Genomic DNA, 26,615 nt, shown 5'->3' with positions numbered 1-26,615 from the left:
AATACTACTACAGTGCTTTAAGTAGCTCGGAGATGCTGCAAATGAATTGCCTTATGGGATCAATAAAGTTTTCTGAATCTGAATCTAAGTAGTGGTTTAAGTAAGGCTCCTATTGTTTTATTTATTGTTTACATTTATTTATTTTTCTTTCAGAAGTAATGGGTGTGCTTCTTTGTAAAATACATTATTATTGCATACACATTCCTTATAAGTTGATTTATTGACCATTTAAAGCACTTGATATGACTTAACTGTGTACATATGCTTAAAACTGGAAAATATAATATACTGCCATATACTGACAGAACAATGGGGACTGAGAACTGCTCAAACTGCAGAACCGTGTTTGAAGCTGTGAGGTGCACTCCTCTGAAAACCACAGACGTGTGACCTTGCAGACAATAGGATCTGCAATCTGCCACTTTCAGTCTTTTCACATAAGCACAATTATGAGAAACAATATAACAATGTTTTATTAGGCAAAAACAATATACAAAACATATAAACATTAAGATAGTATGTGTCCAGATGAACATATTCAACTGTCTATTCACATTACCAGATAAACCTAGGCTTTCTAATTTTGTTTTTTTAAAACTTTCTCCCAAAACTCCACCTGTGTTCTTCTCTTTTTGTATAAAGACCAAGTGCCATCCAGTCAGAAAAACACCCAACAATGTAAAAACTGCTACCTAATTTTTGCTGAATCTTGAGGCAACTTAGATGAGTAAAGCTGTCTCTGCATTACGCATATACTCATGTGTACTTCAGATTATTGTACTTCAGGCCATGTTCTCCACGGGCTATGTGGGATGTGAACTCATAACGGTCTCGGCTGCGGTGCCCACACACATTGCACTCAAAGGGGTCTCGAAAGCCGTGGCAGCCCATGTGGATGGTGTACATGACATAGTCCAGGAAGAGGAGCTTGCAGTGGCCGCAGGGGTACACCGCTCCTCCATCTGCCTCCATCGCTCGTAAGGCCTCGAGGGGAGACAGAGGCACCGGCTGGGCCTGTTGGTAATGCATCATGCTCCTCATAACTTGTCCCAGGAAAGAGAGGCCATTTGGGATTTCACTGCTGAACGAGTCCATGCCAACAGAGGGTTGGGCGGAAGTAGGGAGCAAAGGAGGGCCCATCTTGTGGCCGTTGGTTATACCTAGGGGGATATGGTCATTTCGGGTTAAAGCCAAAGGGTAAGGTTGGTGGGACAGGGCTGGGTCCCCCTCAGGAGCTGGAGGCTGGGGGGTGGCTTCAGGAGAGCCAGGTGGAGGTTCTTTGATGTTTGAATGGACCACCTCCTTGTTAAAGCTCAAGTCCAGGCAAACTCCACTGTCACCTACACCCATCATAACATGAGACAACAGTCATTTCTGAATCTGAGGGAAGTATCATTTACTCTGGAACACACAATGGAAGCATGCAAATAAGAGCTACAGAGGTGCATGCTTTGAAAAGCCACAGATGAAATAAAGCAGAGGGTAGCTGTGAGCAGGTAGCTGAGAGTAGAGCGCTGCAGAGCTGGAGCAGGACAGAAGCAGCAGCTGCACAGACACCTGCTCACGTTTCTGTGCCTGCTCTCAGGGCTTGTGGTCGCAGACATGACTTCTCTTTCCCTTGTGGTTGTCATATTGAAAGAACTCACATCATTTATGAACCTGATGGAAATGTAGGAGTGCTAGTACATTTGTGTTGATCAGCAGCTTGACTTGATTGTGAAACTACAACTAAAAGGTGTCAAGACCTTATCAGAAAGGTGCCAAAGTGTACAATATACAATCATACACCACTAAAACTATAAGGAAGCGCATGCTGTGATAATTACTCCAGTTCACAAAAACATATTCACCAATACCCACCTATGACACACATTTAGGACAGTGCTGACCACATGGTGTAGACATGGGGCAGGTGTTAAATCCTGTTTAAGAAGAAGTGGCGGGCAACAGAACAGACAAACAAATAGCTCAGCTAGGCTCAGATGAACATGTTCATTTATAATATTGCAGATTAAAGAGCAGTATTCTACAGTACAATTCAACACAGCAATAAGCCTGAGACAAGCCAAGAACATGTATATTTGTCTGTGTTAAATACAACATTCTTACCAGTAAACTTTTGTGGCATTGAACTTTTCCTTTTGGCCACATTGCTGGCAAGTCTGTCCAGCAACAGCGCACGCTCAGAGCCCATCTGATTTCTCGATGCAGGACTGTCTTCTGTGTAAAACAAAAATCACAAATTTTAGCAACTACAAGATAGCAGCTTTAAATACTGAAAAGTCATCCCACTGTAAAGTGTCAATGTGGACTTGTCTTTGAGTTTAAATCAAGGAGGAAGCAGATATTAATTTCAGATGCAGCGCTAATTTGACCTCACTTCCTGCTTCTTCTGACTTCACTAAACCAGGAGAGAAGCCGCAGGCTGAGGATGTACTTCCTCACCACATCGACTCAGCGGGGTATAACCTACGACACCAGGCGACCACAGGAATAGAACTTTGTCTATATTTCATAACAATCGCCTTGGCGATTGGTAACAACCTTTTTGGGGCGGTTAGAGAGATGTGTGTGTCTGCCCTATATGCAGATATGGCTTCCCCTTTGCTGCCTCACCACCAGCAGCGGTATTCATTGCGTTGTTCCTCATGACCACAAAAGCTACAACCCATTTAGCGCTAATGACGGGGTAACGGCTATGAGCTCGTTCGGATAATGAGGCCATAAAACTAGATGGGTATGCATACTGCTGTGTGTGTACGCATCCAACAGCTTTACTATGATCAATGACACTAATAAGAATTTGGCAGTCTCATGCAGGATTTGCCAAACAAATGGGCAACTAGCTATTCATGAAGGATATGTCAAAATGCCATTGTGTAGTTAGAGTAAAAACCATACATGAAATTACATTTTTCACTTCCTAGGTTGCTGGTTTCACTGTTCACTGTGAATTTGATACCTTTATATTATATTATAAAATTCATTGTAATGACTGCTGCTAGCTTGGGCTGATATAATACAAATAAAATAACATTTATATTTGTACAAGTTCAAGTTCAATTTGAGCAAATCAATAACATAACCGAAGTTCTGTTTTGTCTCATTCAGTCATGTTTAACACATAAGTCCTGCATATTTAGGTTTAATTCTTCTCTCAAACAGAAAGCACTGTTCCCCTTTGTGATGCCATGCAGTAATAGAGGAAGTGCTCCACTGTGTTTTTAAACTCCATACATCTTCACTAGAACCATTTGAATAATTTTAACTCTGGAACTGGCAATCTTTATTGAACAATAACTTAAAAAAAAAAAGGTTGAAAACTACTACTTAGCAACATCACAGGGTGGATGTAGACAGCCCGATAATGCAGGGTTTCTCAAACATGTATGAATTCATCTATTAGGTATTATGGCTTAAAGCTCACACGTTACTAAGTTAGTTACTAAGCCTGAATCATTCTTTAAGAACATTTATTAATAACAAATTAAGTTTATTGTTTAAGTTAATTAAAGCGTAGCTCTTATGGAGTTACCGGCAACGGAATACAATTACGATAAATGTAACAGCAGTATCTTTCTAACCTCTGTCGTTGCCTTTGTTTTGGATGTATAGGTGGCATCGGTCTCTGTGCTCTTCCAAGGAGCTCCTCTGCTTGTAACTCCGACTGCAGTGGTTACACTTGTACGGTTTCTCCACTGTGAAATTCATTTAGCAAAATTATTCATACAAGTACAACAACATTACCCCTAACATCTTTTATAGCACAGAACTTTACATACAACTACATAAGGACTGAAACTTGATGAGTAAGTTAGCATGATGATAGTGTTACTGGAAATTTAAAAGGACAATTACACATGTTTAAAAACGAGTTACAAGAACAAAAACCAAAACCAACACAAAGCAATCCTGTGATCTCAAACTTTCCCACAAGTAGTCTTTTTAAACAGCATTACTATGATACAACAATGAATAGAAACAGGAGGCCGATGGGGATTTACGTGAGATTGAACCTAAACCATAGTCTAAACCAGTATAATTTAGGACTGAACTAAACTAGTTATTACCCAGATTTGAATCAAGGACTAAACTAGTTCTAAATATCGGATTGAACCAGGTCAAGATTTAACAGACTTTACCAATTAATTCAATACAGCTGGGATTAAGTGGGCCCAAAATAGGCACTAGTATTAGCTAATTCAGATTAAACCATGGTCTATACTTAAAGTAGGATTAAAACAGCCACTTTTTTGTTTTCAGATTCAAGAACCAGATCATTTATACACTGGGTCCATTATGCCACAGTATTTGTCAAAATACACTACAAAATCTGCATATCAACTTTTTTTTTTATCTGACCCCGTTTCCTATTAAATATTGAAAGTGCACAACGTAACTTTTCTGGTGTGATGTCCGCTACCTTCTTATCCCTGAATTGTTTCACAGCATGGTGTTAAATGTATCTGTGTTCCATTTATAAGTCTTCATATGCATTCACACTGTGTGCAGGGTCACCTCATCACAGATCTGACCTATAGCTTGGCCTGGTGGTTTTATCTGCTTGTATGAATTTAAAGTCAATGGGTACAACATTACACAATATTAAACAAGCAGGTGGCAGACTGCCTACCACCAAAAGTTCCACAGTGCACCTTTAAATAGGCCCTTAGTAGGTATATTCTGAATTCTGAGTCGCAAAAAATGAACCCTCTGTTCTATCATCAGACCCTCCCATCTTTTGAGACCCCTAGAACAGTACAGTAGTAGTAGTAGTAATGTTAGTAGTAGTAGTAGTACTATATTTGTCAGGTCCATGTACACAGATATGATTGTACCAGAGTGAGTGCGCAGGTGCCCGCTCAGAGCGTCCCGGCGGCGGCAGGCGTAGCTGCACATTGGACATTTAAAGGGCTTCTCTCCTGAGTGCAGCTTTATGTGGCGCAGCAGGTTTCCCTTCTGTGTGAACGAGGCTCCGCACTGAGGACAGTGGAAGGGACGCTCTCCTGGTACACAACCACATCAGAACAGTCACAATCAACAGGGTGTGTTTTATGTGTCTTAACAAATCAGTGCTTTTAAAGGTGCACTACTGATACCTTGCAGTAACATCCTGCTATGGGGTGAATTGTATGTACGTCTATAGAGGAATGTTCTGCAGTTACCGCAGTGACTAATGTACACATTTGCACACACAATCTGAAAAGATTGTCCAAAAACTCAAGAAAAAAATAAAAAAGGGATTTTCAAAACACATTTTCGGGAACCTGTGATCTACCAGTGACCATGGCCTTGTTTAGTTTGATTTTGAATGTAACCTACTAAATCCTGATGCTAGCTAGCTTAGGGTTGTTAACTGAGAGACTTTTTTAACAACACATATGAAGTCTTTCATGTCAGATAGTGTTAAAGTAAAGCACAGATTAAAGTGTAAATTGAGTGACAGAGCCTCAGACAGAATAGCGCCTCTAGTCATCTTGAATGTTAATGGCATCAGCTAAAAGGCATCAATTTGTGTATTAATCAACATCAGAAAGTGATTTGTAATATTTGTCATTTTTTCTCTCATTATAAAAATGGTTAAATGCAGAAAAGTCCACCCTCAGATGGAACTTCTGACTTTATCTTTAACATGGGAAGTAAACACGTAGCTTGTTACTTGTGTGGTTTGTACAATGACAACATAGTTTCTAAGGTTCTGATAAGCATCGAGGCATCTCCTGTTCTGTTTTTGAGCAAAGTGATGGAAATGGAGTAGGCCTAATGCATGTGTAATGTAGTTGAGAAATACTACAAGAATTTGCATAAACATAAAAAAACTACCCACTCATCAAGCTTCATTTGCAATCATATTTTTCCCACAGTCAATTATAATTCCCATATTAATAGTTTAATTACACTACCAATGTGTCAGCAATAGTAAGTTTGTTAGTGTGACTTATTAGTCTTAGTGTGCTATTTATTTATTTATACAAACCATGCGTTTCTCTCATTGGTCACCCTGTCAATCATACTATCTGAAATCAGGGAGAGGATATGGTTCCAGACCCACACATCTTTGTAAAGTGTAGATTTACTCAAATTCCTAACCTTACTACATTTTCTACAGAGATTAGCAATATTTCTATTTGTGTAAATTCTGCCATCATTTTTATTAAAAGTGAGGTCACTTCACTACATACCTGGCCTGGACCTTGGCCTGGTGCCTCCCTCCTCTATAAAAGTTAAATAGTGCACCTTTAATGTGTTTATCAGATGTGCTGTCTACACTTGACCCAGCATTCATCAGTGTATTGTGAGAGGATGATTGCACAACTCTGTCTTTGGTGTTTTGAGGTGTTTAGTGTTTTGTGTTCCTGTGCATTACCCGTGTGGCTTCTCTTATGCACGAGCAGCACGTTGATGCTGACGCAGGACAGGCCACAGATGTCACAACTCAGTTTGCCCTGAGATGAGGCGCGTTGTGGGGGTAGCTCTTCAGACACATACCCCCCCTCGGAGCCAGGAGGAGTGTGGGCGTCACTGAGACCAATGTTGTCATAACGTTTTAAGTAGTCCGCCAGAGACAAGTCCTGCGGTTCACTCAGGGCATCTTCATCCTCCTCTTCCTCAGTTTTTTCCTGATCAAAGCCCTCCTCCATCCCGTCCTCACTGCCCCTGTCCCTCTCCTCCTTTGGGACAATCTCGTCATCTTTCTCTGTCTTTATCGAGGGTTCTGTGTCTTCCATTTTGTCTAACTCTTGCTTTATGTTGTCTAAATAAGGAGAAAAAAACACAACAAAGATATGATAAGAATACAGGAGGGAAACAAATATTGCAATTGTTGTTCAAGAGATGTCATTTCCAGGCACATTTTTAAACATTCTTGGTGCTTTTAGTTTGAATATTGTTATTGTTATATACTGAGATATTCATTTTTGTCAGTATCACCCATAGACGCGAATATATTTTATCAGTTAAAAAAAAAAGTCTGAATAGCCACAGTGTTGACAGTACTGGAAAGTGGGTGATATGTCTTGCCCAAGGAAACAACAGTATGCCATGCCTTTTATAGGGATCAAAGCAACTTACTCAGGTAAGTGCTTTCCCACCTAACTAGAAACTAACTAACTACTTCAGTGCAAATACCAGCAAATCTGAGGTGCAATAAAAATATTTGTTTCTTTCAGCAACATCAGCCTGCAACCTGTGCATAATCTGTCTTTATCATGATTTACGCTTCTATTTATTCTCCAAATATAGTGCAAACCAAAGTATAAGGCAAGGCGACTTGTGCTGTCACTTTTGCGTGTATGTTTAGTTTGATAGTCTGGTATCAGTGGTAGCACATTTACAGCCAAAACTGAGCTGTATTTGGGCCAGTATACAATGATAGTATACAGATTCTGAAGATGTGGGCTGCAGATAATGGCAAGGCATTTCCTCTGAAGACACAGAAACTAGAACCAGGACAAGAGGCACCCCATGTAGACACCGTTTTCAGAAAGTTTTTTCAAAACTGCTTCAATGTTGCTTCTGATATGATATGATTACTAGATCATTTAAACCTCCACTATGTAAAATTTCAACCAAAAAAATTGATTGTTTGCACTAATTTAAACTATGTTCAACATTTGCATATTTTTCTTACGGGTATTGCATATATTAATCAAATACTACTAGAATACTAGAACTCTAGACCCATATAAGAAGAATGTGACTACAACTAATACAAAAAACACTAATGTATGAACAAAACCATGTCATTTAAGCAGCTGCAGTCCCTTTGCTATGTGTCAACCAAGACCTGTGCATAGGCCTCCATCCAGGCCCACTGTGGTCAGAGTGGTGGTGGCTGAAAAGCGTAGTGTGCGGAGGGAGACGCAGTGAGGTGCTATGGAAAGTTTGCACGCACAGGAGCAAAAGAGGACAGATATAGAGTCCAGCATGTCATAGTTCAACCACAGACCCGTTCAGAGAGAAGCTTTAGGAAGTGCAGCTTGTGGTCTAGATGTAGATTATGTTTGGTTTTTAAAGGTAGACTGTGTCACTTTTCAATTTCTCCATGCTTGTCTCCATGAAGAAGTTATTGTTTCTCCTTGGAATATTTCACTGCATGGCATGAAATGTATCTTTCCTGCATTAACAAGCCTTTTTATTGGTTAGAAATACCGTAAAATCCTACATCATCTTATTCTGATTTGGCCACCTCTCCACAGATCCTATTTGTAATTTTTTTTGGTCTGATGGTGTCACCTGTTTGCCTTCATGGAACTGGATAAGTTTAATGTTATCCATACAAACAAGAAAGTGACATTGTGCATTACTTAACTGGCATACACACATAAGTCTTAAAGTTGACATAAGTGTTGGGAGAAATAGTAGAGTTATGAAATATGACAACATTAATTGTGTGTTTCTAAAAACTGTCTAAAATGTAGTACAGGTAAGCAGGGTCTGGTGGAAGTCAGGGCTGCTGCAGTTCTAGTATTAATCTCTATGTTCTCCTTGTCATCCATTTAGACATACAAAGTGTAGTTCTAAATTAGACCAGAAATAGTCCTGTTATAAATAGATGGGTGGAAAGTATGTGTGCTTTTTTAAAGAACCAGTAGGTGTACATTGCCACCAAAAACTAAACAGATAAAATTCATATATGTTACTATGTCAACTGAGTCAATTCAGAATTGAACCATAAACCTCCTGTGGCTGCACTCAAAGGAGGATATGGCTATCAGAAAAAAACTCCTGATTTATACTGTAGTTCATGGATTATTTGAAAGGTTACACACCAACAACATTTGATGCGATTCAATACAAATATGGTAAGAATACAGAATATGCAGTGTCAATGCTTTAAAATTCCTATATTACACAAAATTGACTCTTGTAAGGTTAAAGTCATGTTATACTGTTGTTACCTCATGAAAACATATCTGTGTTTTGTTTTTCATTTGCTTTCATTCATTAATTGGTAGTTTTCAGTGTAACAGCTACCTATCTTTTATCTTTAATTCAGTAGAGATCGACAATTCCAGGGCAGTTATCATCCAAATTATTCTAGTGAACGTGTATGGAGTTTTAAAAGAGTATTACCATCTTAAATATGCAGGGTTTGTGTGTTAAACATGTGTGAATGAAACAAAACACAACTGCAGGTATGTTTTTGATGAGGAAACAACATTCTTACATAGATCAGAAGATAGAGTAATATGGACCTTTAAATAAATATTGCCAAATGTGTTTAGTTAACTATATAATCAAATATGAAATCCTAATTGATGAGTACTTATTTACTATTTACCCTATTATAATGTAAGGTATTGAGAGCAAATCAGAACAGAAAATATTCTCAAAAATGGCAATGCTTTAAGTTGGTGGTTGCCAGATGGTAAAAAAGACCCATAAGTAGGTCGCTTTGAGGTAACAGAACTTTAATATTTCAAAATATGAGAATCATGAAGGATGTGGTTAAAAAAAGAAAACTACATAAAAGTTGCTTTAAATGAAATAAAAATATACAAATAGATTAAGAAAATTGTTTAAGTCAAAAGACTGGTAATACCATCAAGGCATATGATTTAGCTCTGTTATTTACTGTAATGCTGCTATATACTCTTACCAATAGGATCCTGTTTCTCCTCTTCATTCTCTAGTTTCATATCTGCACCCTCATCGCAGGTTTCTATAAAGAAGCAAATATATTAAATTGATTCCAGTTGACCCTCACAACCATTTAGTATTCAGAGTTGGCAATGTTGTGTCATGAAACCTATAATATACAGTATAGCATTGGTTTTAACTGTAAACTTACCCATTCCATCTTCCTCCTGGGGGTTGACTTCAGGCTTGTCTGTATTCATTATGGAGATGATCTAAAACAAGATTACAATATTATCTGACACCTTCGTCTGCATATGTTTTGCTCTTAGTCTATTCTGCCTTGCACTAACTACAAACAAACAAGTGACCATCTTACAACAAGAAAAGGTGGGATTGTGGTTTCCTTTCTTTATACTACGTGCTTTTGACACACAACTTAGTATAATGTCCTTTACCCTAGTTCTTCAAAGAACTTTCTGCAAAAAGCATGGCCACAAATACACAGAACCCATTGCCGACTACACTGTTCCTGTTAAGGCAATATATAGAAATTTGTTTTTAAAGTAGAAGCCCATGGTTGACTGCTCGACCTTGTCTCTACATTTAGCCGAGTGAGAAAAAATGATATTCACTGCAGTTGCATTTCCTGCCACCTCTGAAGATAGGAGCGAAAAGTGCTTCATATGCTAACAGCTACTCACATTTCCAGTACCAACTTTTTTTTACGAAAAAAATAATGAAAATATATGATGAACATGCTACGTATAATTTGTGCAATTTTAGTCATTGGGTAAACACAGGATAATTACATTCACATAAATTAGATGTATCTCATTTACAGCTATTGAAGTTAGAAATGCACAACAATACCAAATACAAAGACAACAAATTATTTTAAGGCTCTCAAATTATGAAAACCTAAAGCTATATTACATGGACTTACTAAGAAAATGAACAAACATAATTAATACTAACTTAACTTTATATGTTCTTTGTACTGACATGAAATAATTTTATATCATTAGCTATAATATTGTAATTGTAACTATTAAAATCTTACCTTTACAGAAGAGCAGGTGTCCGTATAGATCTGTGTAGAATCCTCACTCCTCGAATAGACGTGATGTGAATATGGAATAAAAGCAACGTCACTCAGTTGAATTTTGGAGAAATCCCTTAAAGGAACAGGAACTGGTTTAGAACAAGGTGGAGCAACAACACTCAATACTTTACAACTACATGGTATTTAATATATATATATGTATTTTTGTTTCATTATTTTTAATATCGTGCTGAAAACCTTGCCATGAAAAGTTAGAAAAAGTGTATTCAAAGTAAAACAGATAATTAAATGCAGTTTCATATAAATGGTTTACATGACGTTAGAGTTACAGAAGGAGCTACACCTCCATCTTGTGGCTAAACATGAACTTTGTCAAGTAAATGTCTAATTGCTTGTACAAATTTAAGTGCTATGTATTACTACTACTACTACTAATTATTACTAATCGCTACACAACTCGTACAAAATATCAGTGGGTTTCAGTGTGGTGATAATTGACCATTCCAATAGCAATTAACTAGACTAAATACTGCATCTTTTGATTGGTGAAAAGTGTTCAAAATATAAATGTTATGTTAAAAATATAATGTTACTATAATGGACTTCAAAATGTACAGAAAAAGTAAAAGTGTTTATTTCCACAATCCACATTGCCACTAATTAAATTTTAGTTTAGTTTTTGGAGTTTTAATTCATAGTACAGTACTGTGGAATATTATGATCAAAGTAACACTTCCATGGAGACAAGTGGTGTACACAAGTGGTGTACACATTTGGATAACCAAACATAGTTATTTTAGATACAAATGCACCAGCTTTCTAACTAACATGCTTTGCTATACCCACTGAACCAGCAAAACAAGCTCATTATCAAACCAATGTAAAACTCTACATTATTACCTCTTGTTAACCCTGGAGTGACCCCCTCTGAGTCCCCTGCAGCGCCCCCCTCTGCCCCAAAAACACACTCACACAGACGCAGACACCTCATAAAGTTCAATAATAAACTGGTCCGCTCCAGCCCCCAAAACAGTGGGCTGTCTGCTAACTACCGCAAATCCTGTACACTCACTCTACAGTCTCATTAAGGCCATTTACCGAAAACTGTCTGGATATACGTCATTGCTTTCTGGTAGACCTGACACAAAAATTACTATGTTGACTTATCCTTCAGTAAATGAGAGACTGATGATACATTCTGATTCTAAACTGATTCTAAGCAACCTGGTTGTTATTACTTTCCTAGAATGTTCCACAGTATGGTATTAAACTAGAACAAGTTACAGGTTAGATTGGTGGATCCAGCTCACATACTATACATGTTTTATAAAATATTTTTTTGGCAATCAAAGCATCTGTAAATTGAATAAATACAAAATATGTGAGTAAGTAAAATACATTAAATATGTTTTAAGCCTTGCTACAGTAAAACATTACATGCAAAGCAAAAGCATCTCCACTGAGCAGTGGTAGCCTTGAGAAAATGTACATAAGGCATATTTAAGAAGTCTATGGTGTTTTTGCACTATTTGACTTTTTATAGGTTTTAAGATAAAGAATTACTGGCCATCTAATTCCTTTTTGCTTCACATTTCTGTCCCTAGTCTTGTGTATATAGTGTTAAAAAGGCTTATACAACACTTAAGAATGATTAACTTTCCCACAGTAGGTCATTATCAGCACAGTCCAAGTTTGAAGCAATAGACAGGGGTAAAGACAGAGTTTGTGATGATTTATGGTAACAAATGGAGACACCACAGACGCGCCACAACAAGTCAACAACAAGGAACTTTAAGTTTTATGTTGCAACTTGACCAAATGCTCCATTTTCAACACAATTTTGTTTTGAAAACCTACCTCACAGTTAAGTACTTCAAATGTGTTTCAGTACCTTTCATTAAACTTGATAGATAGAAAAAAAAAAAGCTTGAATAAATTGGTTCTCAAAAGTTTACCACAACATAACTCTTTAAGAAAACAAAATAGATCACCAACCAGATTTGAACCTGATTTACAGTATGGCTAAATCAGGTCTAAACTAGGACTAAACCTAGTCTTAAATGGGAAATAGTGATTCTGAATTAGGCTTAACACAAAAATTACATAAAAGATATATAACATTAAGTTAATGATTTTCCAAGCAACCTCAGATTTGAACCAGAGTTTTAACTGGTCAAGGTCACGTCAACAAATATCACCACAAATACTAGAAACACTGCTTTAATGTACAATACAATAATTGGAACAACAACGTAATAAAAAAAAAAAAAAAAGTTTAAAGATTTTTAGTCTTGTTTCATTTGCTGAGCCATGCAAGACCTAAGTGTGGGGGCTGTCATTACCTCGCATTGTTGCACCCACCTGTGCGAACAACCAGACCCCCTCTTTCTTTCCCTTTCTCAATCTCTCTCTCCTGGCTTTGGCCCATGATCCGCCTATGGCAACGGGCCACCAGCTTCAAGAAGAAAGAAGAAAGCCTTAGAGAGAGAGAAAGCACCCTCACAAAAGCATTACAATACATGCTGGGTTTCCATGGCAAAGTGCAGGCAAAGGAACAGAGGAGAGAGAGCCCAATAAAAGCTTATGATTTGGGACTCCGAAGGCCGGGGCGGAGGTCTTAGCACAGGCAGAACAAAGTAGAGCAAGGATTTACACAGTCTTTCATGATCTCAAGTGTGCACACATATTAAAATCTACGGAAAAAAATACTATACTGCTATTCTTTTTAGAGGCTATTTAGGAGGTTTGGAAGAGGGTAGGGAGTTAAGGAGGAAGGGGGGTATACTCACTGTCCATTTGCCTTTTATAGCTGCGTACTCATGGTAGTTGTGAGAAAAGGGAAGAGAGAGAGAGAAAGAGAGAAAGATACAGAGCAAAAGAGAAAGATACAGAGAGGGAGGGAGAGAAAGATAGAAAAAGAGAAAGGGAGAGAGCGAGAGCGCCGGAGAAAGAGAGAGGAGGTATCTGGGAGACAATGTAATGAGAGGTGGTGGGGGGATGTGTTTTTTAAAAGGAGTTGACCACTTGACGAGGTTTTTGCCCCCGGAGGCAATTACAGTACATGTGTGAGCCAGTTGGACTTGATTAAAGGAGGAGGAATTTTGTTGTTGCTAATGACATGCTATTTTTCCAGAATTAATCCAAAAGCTTAGAGCGATCGTTAAAAAGACATCTGAGGTTTGAGAAAATAATAAAATGCATGGTTAGATAGTTATGCATGTGAACAAGTGTTTTTTTTTTTTTTCTCTTGCAGCAGTGAGACAGGAGAGGTAGAGGGAACAGGCTGCCTCTCCTCTCTCACTTTGTACAAAAGGGGCGTGTCTTTAGACCAGTATAAAGTCCAAGCAGATTCACTCACATTGAGCCAGTCCTTTGCTCTGGACAGACCAGCAAGACAACTCACTCACAGCTATTGCAACATTAACAACTGGACTTTGATTTCTGCAAAAAGCTGACTTCAAAAGCAAGACTGTTCTGTGGATGTCGGACAGGATAACAATTCTACAACTGCCCATGCCAAGATTAAAGAAGTTTGTCAGCCAAGTCTGATGAAACGCTGGGTTCAATTTCAATTGTGAAACTGAAGCAGTGGAGCAAAAGTGGCAGCACAGCAGTGGCACGGTGTTCCTGCAATTGAGACCTGCAGATTATATCAGAGATTCTAGACAAAGCAGTGCTCTTTCAAATGGTGTTTTAATAGTTTTTGGTGCAAGAAGTGGTGACTATTGAAGAAAAGAGGAAAAGAAGATCTACTTCATCTTATCTTAGGTTTGAGAGCAGGTGAGGGGCTACCATGATGCGTGGAGCTCCGTCCTGCTGGAGCTTAGGAGCGCTGTGGCTTACGCTGTCCCTGGCCGCTCTGGGCTTTTCGGACCAAGCTATCCGCTGTCCCATCTGCACAGAAGAGAAACTAGCCACCTGTCGCCTGCCAGATGGGTGCGAGGAGACGGTGAGGGAGCCTGGGTGCGGGTGCTGCCCCACCTGTGCCCTGCCCAAAGGGGCGTTCTGTGGGGTGTACTCTCCCCGCTGTGGCACAGGGCTCCGCTGTTACCCGCCTCGAGGAGTGGAGAGACCACTGCACTTGCTCATGCACGGTCAGGGGGTGTGCACGGACGAGAGGGAGCTGGAGGACAACTCAGGTGAGATACACATTCAGATAATCAATAGTTAAGTAAGTTTCATTAGAGACTTGAAGTGCACATGATGGGTTTTCATGTTTTTTGCAATAATTACTTTATTTGGTTGGAACATAGCTGTTAATTTTTTTCTACCTGTCAAATGTTTTTTGAAGGAAATTTGAAAAAAAAAAAAAAATTAAAAGTACATTAAGTATATTTATTGATGAGGTATTCCATCTAAAGAACAAAATTCCATCATTAGAAGTCATGTGAAATGTATGCGCAAGAAACACATTTCTCTGAGATTCAATTTAAATGTGATGTCATAATTCTAATTCATCAAACAGTAACTATTGTGTAAAGTAGATATGTTTGGCCATTGTCTACAGTACGGTTTCTATAGGTAACAGTTACAGAATCACCAAACTTCACCAGAATTGTCAAACTAGGAAAAGTTTTAGTGACACTGGTAGTGTAGCCTGTCATATGCACTGCAGTCAAAAAATGCTTCAGATGACTATGTATGTAGATTAAAGGGTAACAACATACCAGTATGTGTTCTGCTGCTCCACATGTTCTTCATAGACAGCCATTGTTTGGTACACTATTCATGCAACACTGGTTAGAGCATGTTATCAAATTTTGCCAGTTTGAAAACAATTTTAAACATGTGTATTTGAATCCTTCAAGGTCATTTCATCTGTATTTGTAATTCACAATCAATGTATTATGCACTATTTAAAACATCAGAATAATCAAAACATTGGGTGCAGGCATGATTAGGTTAAGCAGAGCCATTAAAAGTATATTTACAATGAAAATAACTCTTAACAACACAGCAAACTACATACCCACATCTCGGCTCTTAGCTCTGTTTTTCCTGCCTTTACTCTATATGGCCCTTACCTGCAGCACTTAAAGGTCAAAGTTCGGGGGGTGTGACAATGTCTTGCTTGTTTACCCTAATCACAGCTTAGCTCCTAAACAGAGCGTGAACACACTCCAACCCCTATAATGGTAGGTCAGCTTTGAGCCTTTTAAAGGCGATGAGAGGGGGGCATGTAAAACTGTACCAGCTTTGCGGACAGCTGTGGTCACCCTTGTATTTGAATATGTAATGAAATTTTATGGGTGTATACATTTTATTAACCTGAGTGTATCTGGTTAATAACCCCTTTGAACTTTATGTGCAGGTAGAGGCATTGTGGTAGAAGTATGAGGCTGTGTGTGTGTTGGTAATGGGAGAGGGTAATAAAAGCTGCCCTATGAAATGGCTGTAATGGAGTGTGGCCAGTCTGGGGCTATTAGAGCTCTCTGCAATCAGTAATTCACTTGTGCTCCTTCAACAACGCTGTGTTACTCCCTCTCCCTCCTCCTCCTCTTTTTCTTTCTCTTCCTCCCTTTCTCTCCACCCCTCTTTCTGTCATTCCCCTCCCTCTCTCTCCCTCTCTTAGCTGTAACGGCACATGTCCAACTCATAATCCTGTGTCATATCTTCATTAGTCGACTCTATTCAAGGCCATCTCTGCATTATAGCATTCACCTTCTTGCAAAGGTTTCTACTTTTTTCCACTGTGGAGTATCTTATCTGAATTTAATGAAGTTGCAGAACTCTACCGAACCCTGTGTAGTCTATAGTCCTTGACCTTTAAAGGTGCACTATGTAACTTTTCTGGTGAAAGGTCAACCACTTGTTGTCCATATGGCATTAATTTATCAACAGGGTCACCTCTCCACCGATGTGACCTGTAGCTTGTGGCCTGGTGATGTTGCCTATGCCTATGGAGCCAGATAAGTTTAGTACCATACATTTTATAGTGGTACATGAACAATCACAAGTATTATTCATGATATAATTTACAATCAAACCTTCATTAAACACAATACGTCAATAGTTGAATGTGTTTCCAACATAGATGTCTCTTTCATATCTTCCATATAATCGAGTTAGTGCTCTCCCACACACTTGCTAATGGTTTTGGTGCTATCCCTCGGCAACACAAGAACACCAAAGGTTTGGCTCAGCTCAGGCCATATAAAGGTCCCAGGGCGCTCATCTCCAGTGTAGCATCTGTTCCCCTCTGGCTTATGGATGTACCCCCCTCACCCCCCCCTCACCCCCACCCATCCCGACAACACTAGCCCTAACTAACAAGGCTTACAACATGGTCCAGCCCATTGAAAAGGATGAGCTCATCACCACTCTCGCTGCCAGAGTTGAAATGAGAGCCTTCTGGTCTGTGCGCAGGGCCTTGGTAGGTTCGGCCGGCACATAGCGTGACTAAATGGAATCAGAAAGAAGAGGAAAGCTGTTTAGAGACTGATAAAAACTAAAGGCTGTGCGCACTTGGCTCAGCTTTGTAAATTCACGCTTCTTCAGTTAACATAAGAGTTTTGAATTAAAGGTCTCATATGTAATGGATTTCAATACAACTATTCATTACGATGTTACATTGTGGTAGAAACTGCTATAAATGGTTATGTGTGCTTGGCAAGATAACATCATAATAAGATGTTTGAGATATTGTTTTGGCTATAGTTAGACAACTTTTCATTTTGTGGGCTTATGCTAAACTTAAAGCTAATAATTATTAAATATTGGTATATTCATTGAGATATACTCAATGCTGCTTTGTAGTGGTAAGCATGTGCCCACAACTGCCCTAGGGCAGACTAAGTGAAATGTGGCAGCCAGTCTCTGAAAATGGCCTCGCAAACCACTGCCATTCACACACCCTCACACATTTATACATGACAATATGGGTGAAGTCAAGCATCTTGGCCAAAAACACAAGTCGCTTAGTCCATAACCTTTGTCCAATCTTTCTTTAAGATTTTTCCAGTCTATTAGCTAATTGTGTGTGTCATAATTTGCTTCTTTTTTTTTTAATTTCTGAAGTTTTAGACCTGTTGTTGTGTAACCCCTAACTGGGGATGAAGGCTGCAAATTAGTCTTAAGTACAAGCACATCAATATCACTTATTTGCCTTGTACTTTGACACTACATGCCAGGATCAAGCTGTTTCTTGCTAGAACATTATTTTTATTGGCATTACAAAAACCCTAACTTAAAATAAAATTATCAGCCAAATTGTAAATGAGTGAAGTAACTTTTCTTACTGATTTATAGCTTGCATATTGACACTTCTGGAGTTCACAAGGTTGTCAAAAATCTAAACCGGAGTACTGGGTTTGTTGGCCTCAGTGCTGCTTCTCATCCGTGCAGTCTGTCATAACAAAAAATAAAGAGCTCTGCCCATTAAATCTCACTGTAAATGTATTTTTCTGGGCATCACTCTATAAGAATGTAAACCAATGTAAACCAGTATAATGTGCATAGGCTGTAGACAATCAGAACAGCTCTGGGGATAAAGGAGAAACTCCAGTTTGAAGCACTAGATTTCCTTTGTGGCACATTTCACCAGTACTTATGCATTATTAAACAAGGGGGTGCATCTCCTGAATACACACTGCCCCACTCCTAGCAACAGTGAGCGAACGGGAATAAAAATAGAAAGTGTTTCTTAAAACCAACAGAATTCGTAATAAAAAGGACAGAGAGAAACAGGGAGAAGGAGAATTTGAATGTGGGTTGGTAAAACAAAAAAACAAAACCAAAAAAACAAGAAACCAAAAGTTATAAAAAAGAGATAAAAGTGTATTTCTAAAACTTTTCACAGTACAGCCTATGAGAGTCTAAGCTATTAAAATAGTTATAAAGCAGAAATTCACCAGTCCAAAAGTTGAATAAAGCCAGTCCAGACCCAAACATAAACTAACTATCAGGATCAAGCCAGAACTAAACAGAGCTGAATCAGGTTTATACCAGGACTATGCCAGGACTAACACAAGTTTGTCCATTACAAACTGTGACTAGGGATGCACCATTATGGTACTGGTACCAGATGTCAGTGCCACTATTGAACATATTGCTGGATCAGATATTGTTTTCCAAGATATCGGTTTAGTCAATTTCCAATTTTGGTCTGTAAATTGGCGCATTAAGATGGTTTACTAGCTACTGTTGGTCCAAAACATCTCATAATATTTTCTAACTACAGCTTTGTAAAAACACATTTTGATTATATTTTACCTGACACTGTTTGTGTTTAAAGGAAGTGATTTTCAGTCTCTGCCCTGGTATTGTTTGAGAACTGGGTATTGGCAGGTATTTAAATTAAAGTATTGATATTAGTATTGGAACAGCAAAACCTGGATTAGTGCTTCCCTAATGGTGATTAAATAAAATGACATATAGAGGAGCAAACAAGAGCTAAACAATACCACCTTGTCAATGCCCAATCACTACTCCAAAGCTAGGCAGAATTAGGCCTGATAAGTACTTAAATTGGGATAATGCTGGAAATACACAGTGGCTCTATAGTGAATACTGCTGTTGTGTTCTTGCAATACACTTCACCTCCCTTGCGAATGTATATTAGTCTTTGGTGATGGTGGCACAGATTGGCAGCCTTGCTTCTGTCAGCTTACACCAGGGCAGCTGTGGCTACAACAGGAGTTTACCACTACAAGTGTGGCGTTAATGAATAACCAAATTGTAAAAGAGACTTTGAGTGTCTGGAAAAGCACAATATAATACTAATACATTATTATTATTGCTAAAGCCAGCCAACACTGATCTCTCCTCATATGTCTCTGCATCCCATTCACTGACTCTTTCTCTTTTTTTGCTCTGGGAATAAAAATGTAGCGCATGTTTTTGGTTCCGGCTGTGTCCACTCCGGTGTCGAGTTCATGGACTTCTTCCTCCTTCCTGATTCGTGATATTATTTACAAACTGATTCTGATGTCTGATATCACATCCACTGCATAAATAGTGGAACCTATAGAAAGTCAACTTTGCCACTACAATGGCTATTAGAGAATACAGTATACATATTAAAGAGACTGTACCAGACTGTTATTTCTTCTAGTTCAAAAATGCCCTTTACATAACCAATGTATTTAAAAAGGTATTTTGTTGAATGTGGACCATATAGAAGCAAATGCCTGGAAAACCAGTGAAAATATACTGAGTGAAAGGACTAAGTGGTAGGTAGGTAGTATTGTATTTATAGTATAGCGGAATCAGGAGTCTATAACAATACCAAAATTACAAAAATAAATAAATGGGAATTTCTTGTGCTTAAAATAGCACTAGAACAAAAAGCATCAGTTGCATTCAAAACATATTAAATTGAATTTTTTTTACTATTTGAGAAAAAACATTGCCGTATCCCGAGCCCTAATACATGCCTCATTACATTAGAGGTTAAAGCCATGGCCTCCTATCAGTTCTTAGAGAGGAGTTTCCTAAAACACAGTGCACAGATGTACCACTGTCTGTTTGCTTACATTGGACGAAGAGCTGGATTTGTTCAGCTGGGCCTCTGCTGCACGAGATAATGTGATTAGCTAATTGCTGTCCTTTGTGAGAGACCCTTTCTAAAGCTAGAGTGCAGAAAGATGCAAAACAGTCAAACATCATCCCTCGATTACAGTGAGCTGAAGAGTTAATCCAGGAACTTTGGAAATGACCTACTTCCTACTAAAACAAGCCAGAAAAAATGTACTTTGAACATCACTGCAATTTGGTTATAAAATGAATCAATTTCTTTAGTGATCAATTGTGACCTTTTAGATCTGCCATAACCATCAAATCTATATATTGAGAAATAAAAGATAAAAAATAAATAGCACAATATACCCACACAATTTAGTTTTTCCCTTTTGATCGAAGAGAATCTTAAGTGAATAGAAAACTGACACATATTATAAAATCAGACATCTAATCCAAGCTTTCAAATGCAAAGTGAAAGAACAATCATTATTCATACATAACAATATCAAGGAGTCCAAAATTATTGTTGTGTAATAGAACAATATCATCAACCCATGTGAAACAAATAGGCCTGTTTGTTTGTATATCTGAATGGAATGGACTTCAGTGATCCAAGTACAGCAATTCTTATTAGTAGTTTATATATGTAACAAATTATTTATCCAAAAAGTAACCTTTCTATTGATACGTTTGAGTGGATTTAAACAGCACATTTTCAGGAGCTTGTAATCAGTGCGAGTGTGCAAAACGTGAGAGAGACTAACTGAAAACCTGTTGATGTTAGCTTGTGACAGTAATGCAATGTGAGAGGGACTTGTTTAACAGAACAAAGCTGCTCTCCTGTTGTAGTTACAGCTAATTCAATTCTTTCTGGTCAGATTGTGTTAAAACAAAGCCCAGGTTAAAGTCTTAACAAGCCTCAGATAGAGCAGTGCTTACGGTTAGCATCACACCCCCAGGGAATCAGCTGTAAAGTATCAACGAGAGAATGTAACAAAATTCCCTGACTTACATTTGGCAAATAGTAGAATTACTATTACAAATTCCTAAGATGTGTGCGCTTGCCTGTTAACATATTATTCATGCCCTCAACACATAATTTTGCACTATTTATGCTTTCAAAACCACAATAACAAATCAGTTAATTGTGTATTTGGCACGAAGTTTATAAAAACAAATTTAAACTTTTTTTGCTTGATTGTGACCCACAAAAGCACAAACGAGTTAGCAATAGCATCAACACCTTATCAATATTTAACTGAAATCATCATTAATCAGAGAGTATATACAGTATGTTTCTACTTCTTGATAAATGGATCGCTTCCAATAACATGCTCCAATTTACCCCTCTCTTTGTAGAAACTAACAAAGTGATTGATCTTGAGCCATTGTTTGTCAGTGCCAGAATTTCCCCAATTACTACAGACAATAAATCTGTAATTGTGTAGTTCTGTGCATATTTGGAAAGCCTTCTGTTTAGTCTCAGAGCTCGTGGACTGTGAGCGATCAAAGCAAATTTAAGAGCTACATCAACCATATTGTATTGATTTGAGAAATTCTCCTAAACTCTAAAGTTCAGGGGAGAGGGTATCATGTTGCACTTTATTTTCCAAAACAAGCTTTGTTTTGGTCCAGCTGAACCACGCTTGACCCAAAACATTCTTGCTTTGAGTATAATAGCTCAGTTATCTGTGGGTTAGGTCTGAGTCATTGATTGCATAACAGTAAAGGCAGTACCTTTGCCAGCAAAAGTAATATGCACAATTTAATAATAGGTCAAATTATGTGTATCCAATTGCAATGACTGTGACACAAATGCTTATCCATTCCTTGAAAAATTATTTCGCTTCCAGTGAAGATCAGAGGTGGGTAGCACTCATTTTACATTTACTTAAGTAGCTTTTTGAAGAAATTGTATTGACTAGTTACTAACACTCAAGTCATTTTTAGTTTAAAGTAACAGTACTATTACTTGAGTAAATGTTTTGATTAATTTTGATTTATATGTGACTAAATATTTACGCTGATAATATGTAAACATTTGGATTTCATGCACCACATTTAGATTTTGATTTCGAGGTCTACTCCTTGGAAATACCAGAAACATCACATTATTTCATGTTTCAGCTGTCCTACACCTACTAGTAAGCTTAACTATAAATCTAATTTTACATTTTAATCAATATTTTCTGCTAAAGTAGTAATAGTAGTAGTAGTAGTGTACACATTTTGGTCACTTTACCCACCGCTGATGAAGATGCTAGCTGACTTCATCCTGAGTTACAGCATTAGCGATTGTTTGAAATATTATTGTAGTATTTTTCAAAGAGAAAGACAATTCCTCCACTGTTTCAATTTCCTTTGGATATGTTTTGCACAGATGGATAGTTTAGATTGGCACGTCTGATGAAGTCCTGAACAAACTAAACGCGGACCACAACAACAAACGTATGATGATTCGCAGATACAAAGGCTACTCCTGGCTGGAAGAGGTCTGACAGCTCTGGCTCTGTCCACTGTTGACAGAGGAAAGCGGAGGTTTTGGTTGTAAGCCGAACCAACTTCTGTAGCAGCAGCCAAAAGCTTTTTAAGAAACCAATATTTGAACTGTGCAAAACATTTTAGAATCGTCAAAATGGCTGATGGATTTTTGAAATATTAACGGAAATCTTCCAGGTTACAGAGTGTTCTTTCGTTTTGGAAGCTGAATCAGATTCACTTTGTATGAACTTAGATTAAAAAAATAAAAATAAATAAAATAGGAGTTATTATAAATGAAGTTAAAGTATTTTTTCCATAATTGGGTCAGCTTGGGGAGAGTTGATAGGGGGTGGTAGTAAATCACAAAATTATCATCATAATGAAATATAATAGTGAAATATTGTGGCTAACAAAACAACATTGATGCTAAACTAATCCAATTATCTGAACAGAGGCAAATTTTCCTGTACAATAACTTGAATAAAAAAAAAAAAAAAACTTTGCTAACTATTTCAGGACCCCCCTGGAAATGAAATGATGCATCTCAAGGGGCAATCCTTCATAAAATATTAAATATTTCAGCCTTATAATGTATAACTTGCTTCTAATAAATCTTCAGATGAATATATATTAAAATATCAAAGGTCCACTGTGTAAATTAGCTTGTGGGTGGTCAGCAACCTCATTGTCTTTATGGTTGTTATTCCTTTACCTGAAATGTTTGACAGAATGACATTACAGCTTTTTTAAACCTTCCATAAGAAAAGTTACACAGTCCACCTTTAACTATATTATTTATTGTTCATTTCAGAGGTTGGCTGTGTGTGGTAGAAATAGATCAAATTCTGATACTGCATGTACATGAAAGCAAGCCAAAAACCTTTCAAGAGACCAGTATTTTATTATGTGCAAAACAAGTGGAAACCTTACCCTCCAAATGCCTGTATGACTTATGAGATATCAGAACACATCTCAGACACCACACACTTGTTCTTTTGGCTCCTGCATCAAACTCGTACATCATATAAACTGGAATTTGATAAAACGTTTTGTGTTATTTTAAAATATGAGATGTCAATGATATCTTCAAGCCTGAGGTGTGAGTCTTTCCAGGAAGTTTGAATGTGTGAAATTAGAACTGAAAACAATATATTACCAATCATAACTGTTATGCTATTGTGTAACAATATAAGAATAAAACTACATACATTTCCAGTAGCTGGTGCAACTTCCTATTTTATGATATCTATGTTCCAAAAAAGTCTTGTGTAACATTTTCAATATTTATCAGTGAATATAATCTTAATAGAATGTTATTTGTGTTACTGAGACAGAAACTGATGACACACAAACAATGTCAATGGAATTAAAAGCAACTACAGTATGTATACAGGGAAGTACGAGTAAATAGCATCTTCATTAGTGAAAAGGCAGATTAAATGGTTTACTCCATGCTTTTTCCTCTCCGCTGTGGTCCATATAAATCCTTATTTTGTTAATAGAATAATAATTTGACTAAAAGAAAAATTGGTTGACTAAGACTCCATCGACCAATGAATCGAGTAAATAACTACTGCTCTATTTGAGACTTCATTTTTCAAGTAAAGGTCTGTGCACAATATTTTCATTATTGCATGATATGACCACAGTCTTTGCATGGGATTTCACATCCTAATGATTTTACATTTGGACTGACTAGAACACATTCCAGGCTGTGAAGGCCTTGCCCAAATACCCATTACCCTCTTGAGCAGTTATCTTCTCCATGCACCTGTATCACGGACCACACTATCAGCACACGATAATAGGCTGAGGTATGGTGGAAACAAACAAATGAAACCACAGAGCTCCAACTTCCTTCATGGAAAAACAACAGCAGCAGAAAACAGGACATGCCACCTCTGACCCACAGTGACTGCCCTGAGATAGCATTGATCTGGAAGAAAACGTGAGCAAGCAAAAGACATTACACAAATATACATGGATACAAGGTTACCTGCACTGGTCATAATCAAACCAGCTCTTCCAATTCAGACCATAAGGAGGTTTTGTTAATGTTGTTTAATGTTAAGTAAGAATGTATTTATTATAATTTATTCACTGTTTGTCATTAAGAACTATTTTTATATTGTAAAATGTGAGGTACTGTGTCAGATTCACTTCAATGGCATGGATCAACAATGTGTGTCTAAGAATGCATATTAATGTTGCAGACCCCTACCAGAAAAGTTAGACTAGAGTGTGTCGGAACTAAAAATACAACAAACAAGACACACTTCCTCAACAACTCTCACAGGACAAACTCAGTCAACCCAAGTCTCCAACTAAAGCGTCCTGACGAGGGGAGCAACCACAAAATCCTGCCTGTCCTTCGTTAAACTTTGCACACATCCGAAATCACTGCAATGCTCAAGATTAAGGGAGAAAACTATCCACTATTACTTTTCTTGCCAGCAGCATTGAAGTGGATACAAACCAGTCACCTCGGATAGAAACCAGGGCAGGGTCTGGATATGTGGATCACAATGTACGGCTTCAAGATGGTAAAACTGTCAATGAGATTCTTTGAATTTAGTGCCAGCTTGTAAAATCGCCGCCATAGCAAAGATGGAGCTGCCAAGTCCATAAGCCACAGGTGAGCAGCAGAATCATCTTGAGAGAAAGACAGAACATAATGGAATCTTTAGTTGAAACAGTTTTGAGTAGGTCTCAGGGCAAAACCAAAGCTGTACCCACTTGTGACAGGGCAAATAACAGGCTCCATCTGGTACTGGGGCGGGGGCTGTTGTGAAGAATAAAACAGGAGGAGGGGGGCATTTCCTGTGGATGCAGCTGCTTGCCTCCAGGCTAACTTTGTATGGGGTTATAGGTGAATTTGGCTCAGACCAAAACATAATGTGTAGGTTTATTTTGCCAGTAGGTTGTGTTCAAGTTGAGAATACATCAAAAAGTCAGACGGAGGGAAGGGTCGTGAGATACTAAACTCTAAGGGTTTCACAATTTTAGATAACTATTGACCTTCGATTTGGATTTATATGTTTAAAAAGTACATCGCACATTGTAAATCACTCCAGAGGCACTGATATATGGGAGAAGACTGAAAGATGAACTGATAAACTAGTACAAAAATCCCATGCATTTCAGAGAGGTCTAAACAACAGGAACACATTTTTCAACATAAAATACTGAGTATTGTGTTCTTTGCAGAGAACATTCTGTTCTACATAATAACAGTTATTGCAGTTTCATAATTGTGCCAACTCAAATTGCAAATCAATTATGATCATGTGTGCATCCCTCTTGTAAAGCTCCTATATTATGTTATTTTTTTAAACCAAAATATTTTATTAGCTATACCAAAACCAGCTTCGATCATAGAAGCTACTGTTTTAGCCATATTTAAATGAAAAACATAATTTCATACATGTTTTAATAATACCACAGAAGACAGTCCATCAGTAATATGAATAACACTAAATATATGACATTTAAATGACTGGTCATATTTTGCATTCAATGGGAACATTGTTATTCTAGCTAACTGACCAGCTTATGTAATATGTAAGGCATAAATACGAAAGGCATACTTTTCATCTTCAGCTATGAATCTTTAAAATGCAGTGTGCCTCAGAGATAGGGAACATAAACATAATAGATGTTCTTGACTGACTAGATTTTGAGGAAAGATCAGAAGTCGACTAAGGAACAATGGAAGGTATATGAGCCATTTTGATAAAAAAAAAAACATTCTCTGAATCCAGGTATTTTTTATATTGATGTGCACCATGTGGTCAAACACATGGAGCTATGAAGTCCTGACGTATATCAGGGTTAGTACTGTTTCATGCAGTCCAGATATTGAAGTTATTTAATGTCAGTCGTATTTAGTTAAACTTAACCTTAGCTGGGTATAGAAGTACTCATTGAAAATTGCAGGAGCTGGAATACTTTCAAAATGGCTTATTTTAAAGACATGCAGCTTGTTTCACTGGTTTTCTGTGAAGGTTTAAGATTATATAAATTAATTAAT

At 37.8% G+C, this 26,615-nt stretch overlaps 2 protein-coding genes across 2 annotated transcripts in view; one reads left to right on the top strand and one right to left on the bottom strand.

Moving 5' to 3' along the window:
* Positions 1-447: 447 nt before the first annotated feature.
* LOC110173822 (zinc finger protein Aiolos-like) lies at positions 448-13,447 on the bottom strand. Its single transcript, XM_020939822.2, has 9 exons — positions 13,435-13,447; positions 10,643-10,757; positions 9,794-9,854; positions 9,602-9,664; positions 6,368-6,754; positions 4,839-5,006; positions 3,585-3,698; positions 2,110-2,220; positions 448-1,340 (listed from the first exon to the last, which is right to left on the bottom strand). The coding sequence occupies exons 3-9, from the start codon at positions 9,840-9,842 to the stop codon at positions 757-759; spliced, it is 1,476 nt and encodes a 491-aa protein (XP_020795481.1). The 5' UTR covers positions 9,843-9,854; positions 10,643-10,757; positions 13,435-13,447; the 3' UTR covers positions 448-756.
* Positions 13,448-14,438: 991 nt separating this feature from the next.
* The window catches only part of LOC110173849 (insulin-like growth factor-binding protein 4), a 19,909-nt gene continuing 7,732 nt past the window's right edge, over positions 14,439-26,615 (top strand). Inside the window, exon 1 of the mRNA XM_020939856.2 lies at positions 14,439-14,784. Coding sequence (XP_020795515.1) covers positions 14,439-14,784 — 346 coding nt within the window. The remainder of the gene's footprint in view (positions 14,785-26,615) is intronic.

The sequence above is a fragment of the Boleophthalmus pectinirostris genome, unplaced genomic scaffold, assembly GCF_026225935.1.
Source record: "Boleophthalmus pectinirostris isolate CB_2022bp ecotype Guang Dong unplaced genomic scaffold, ASM2622593v1 HiC_scaffold_22, whole genome shotgun sequence".
Taxonomy (NCBI): Eukaryota; Metazoa; Chordata; class Actinopteri; order Gobiiformes; family Gobiidae; genus Boleophthalmus; species Boleophthalmus pectinirostris.
Note: the sequence above shows the minus strand (reverse complement) of the source record. Positions and strands in the feature narration are given on the sequence as shown.

Coding starts and splice junctions, on each gene's coding strand:
- LOC110173822 (XM_020939822.2), bottom strand. CDS start 9,842: ATGAATACAGACAAGCCTGAAGTCAACCCCCAGGAGGAAGATGGAATG. Junction 9,665..9,793: donor CCAGGAGGAAGATGGAATGG/GTAAGTTTACAG, acceptor GCTTCTTTATAG/AAACCTGCGATGAGGGTGCA. Junction 1,341..2,109: donor AATGCCACAAAAGTTTACTG/GTAAGAATGTTG, acceptor TGATGGGTGTAG/GTGACAGTGGAGTTTGCCTG.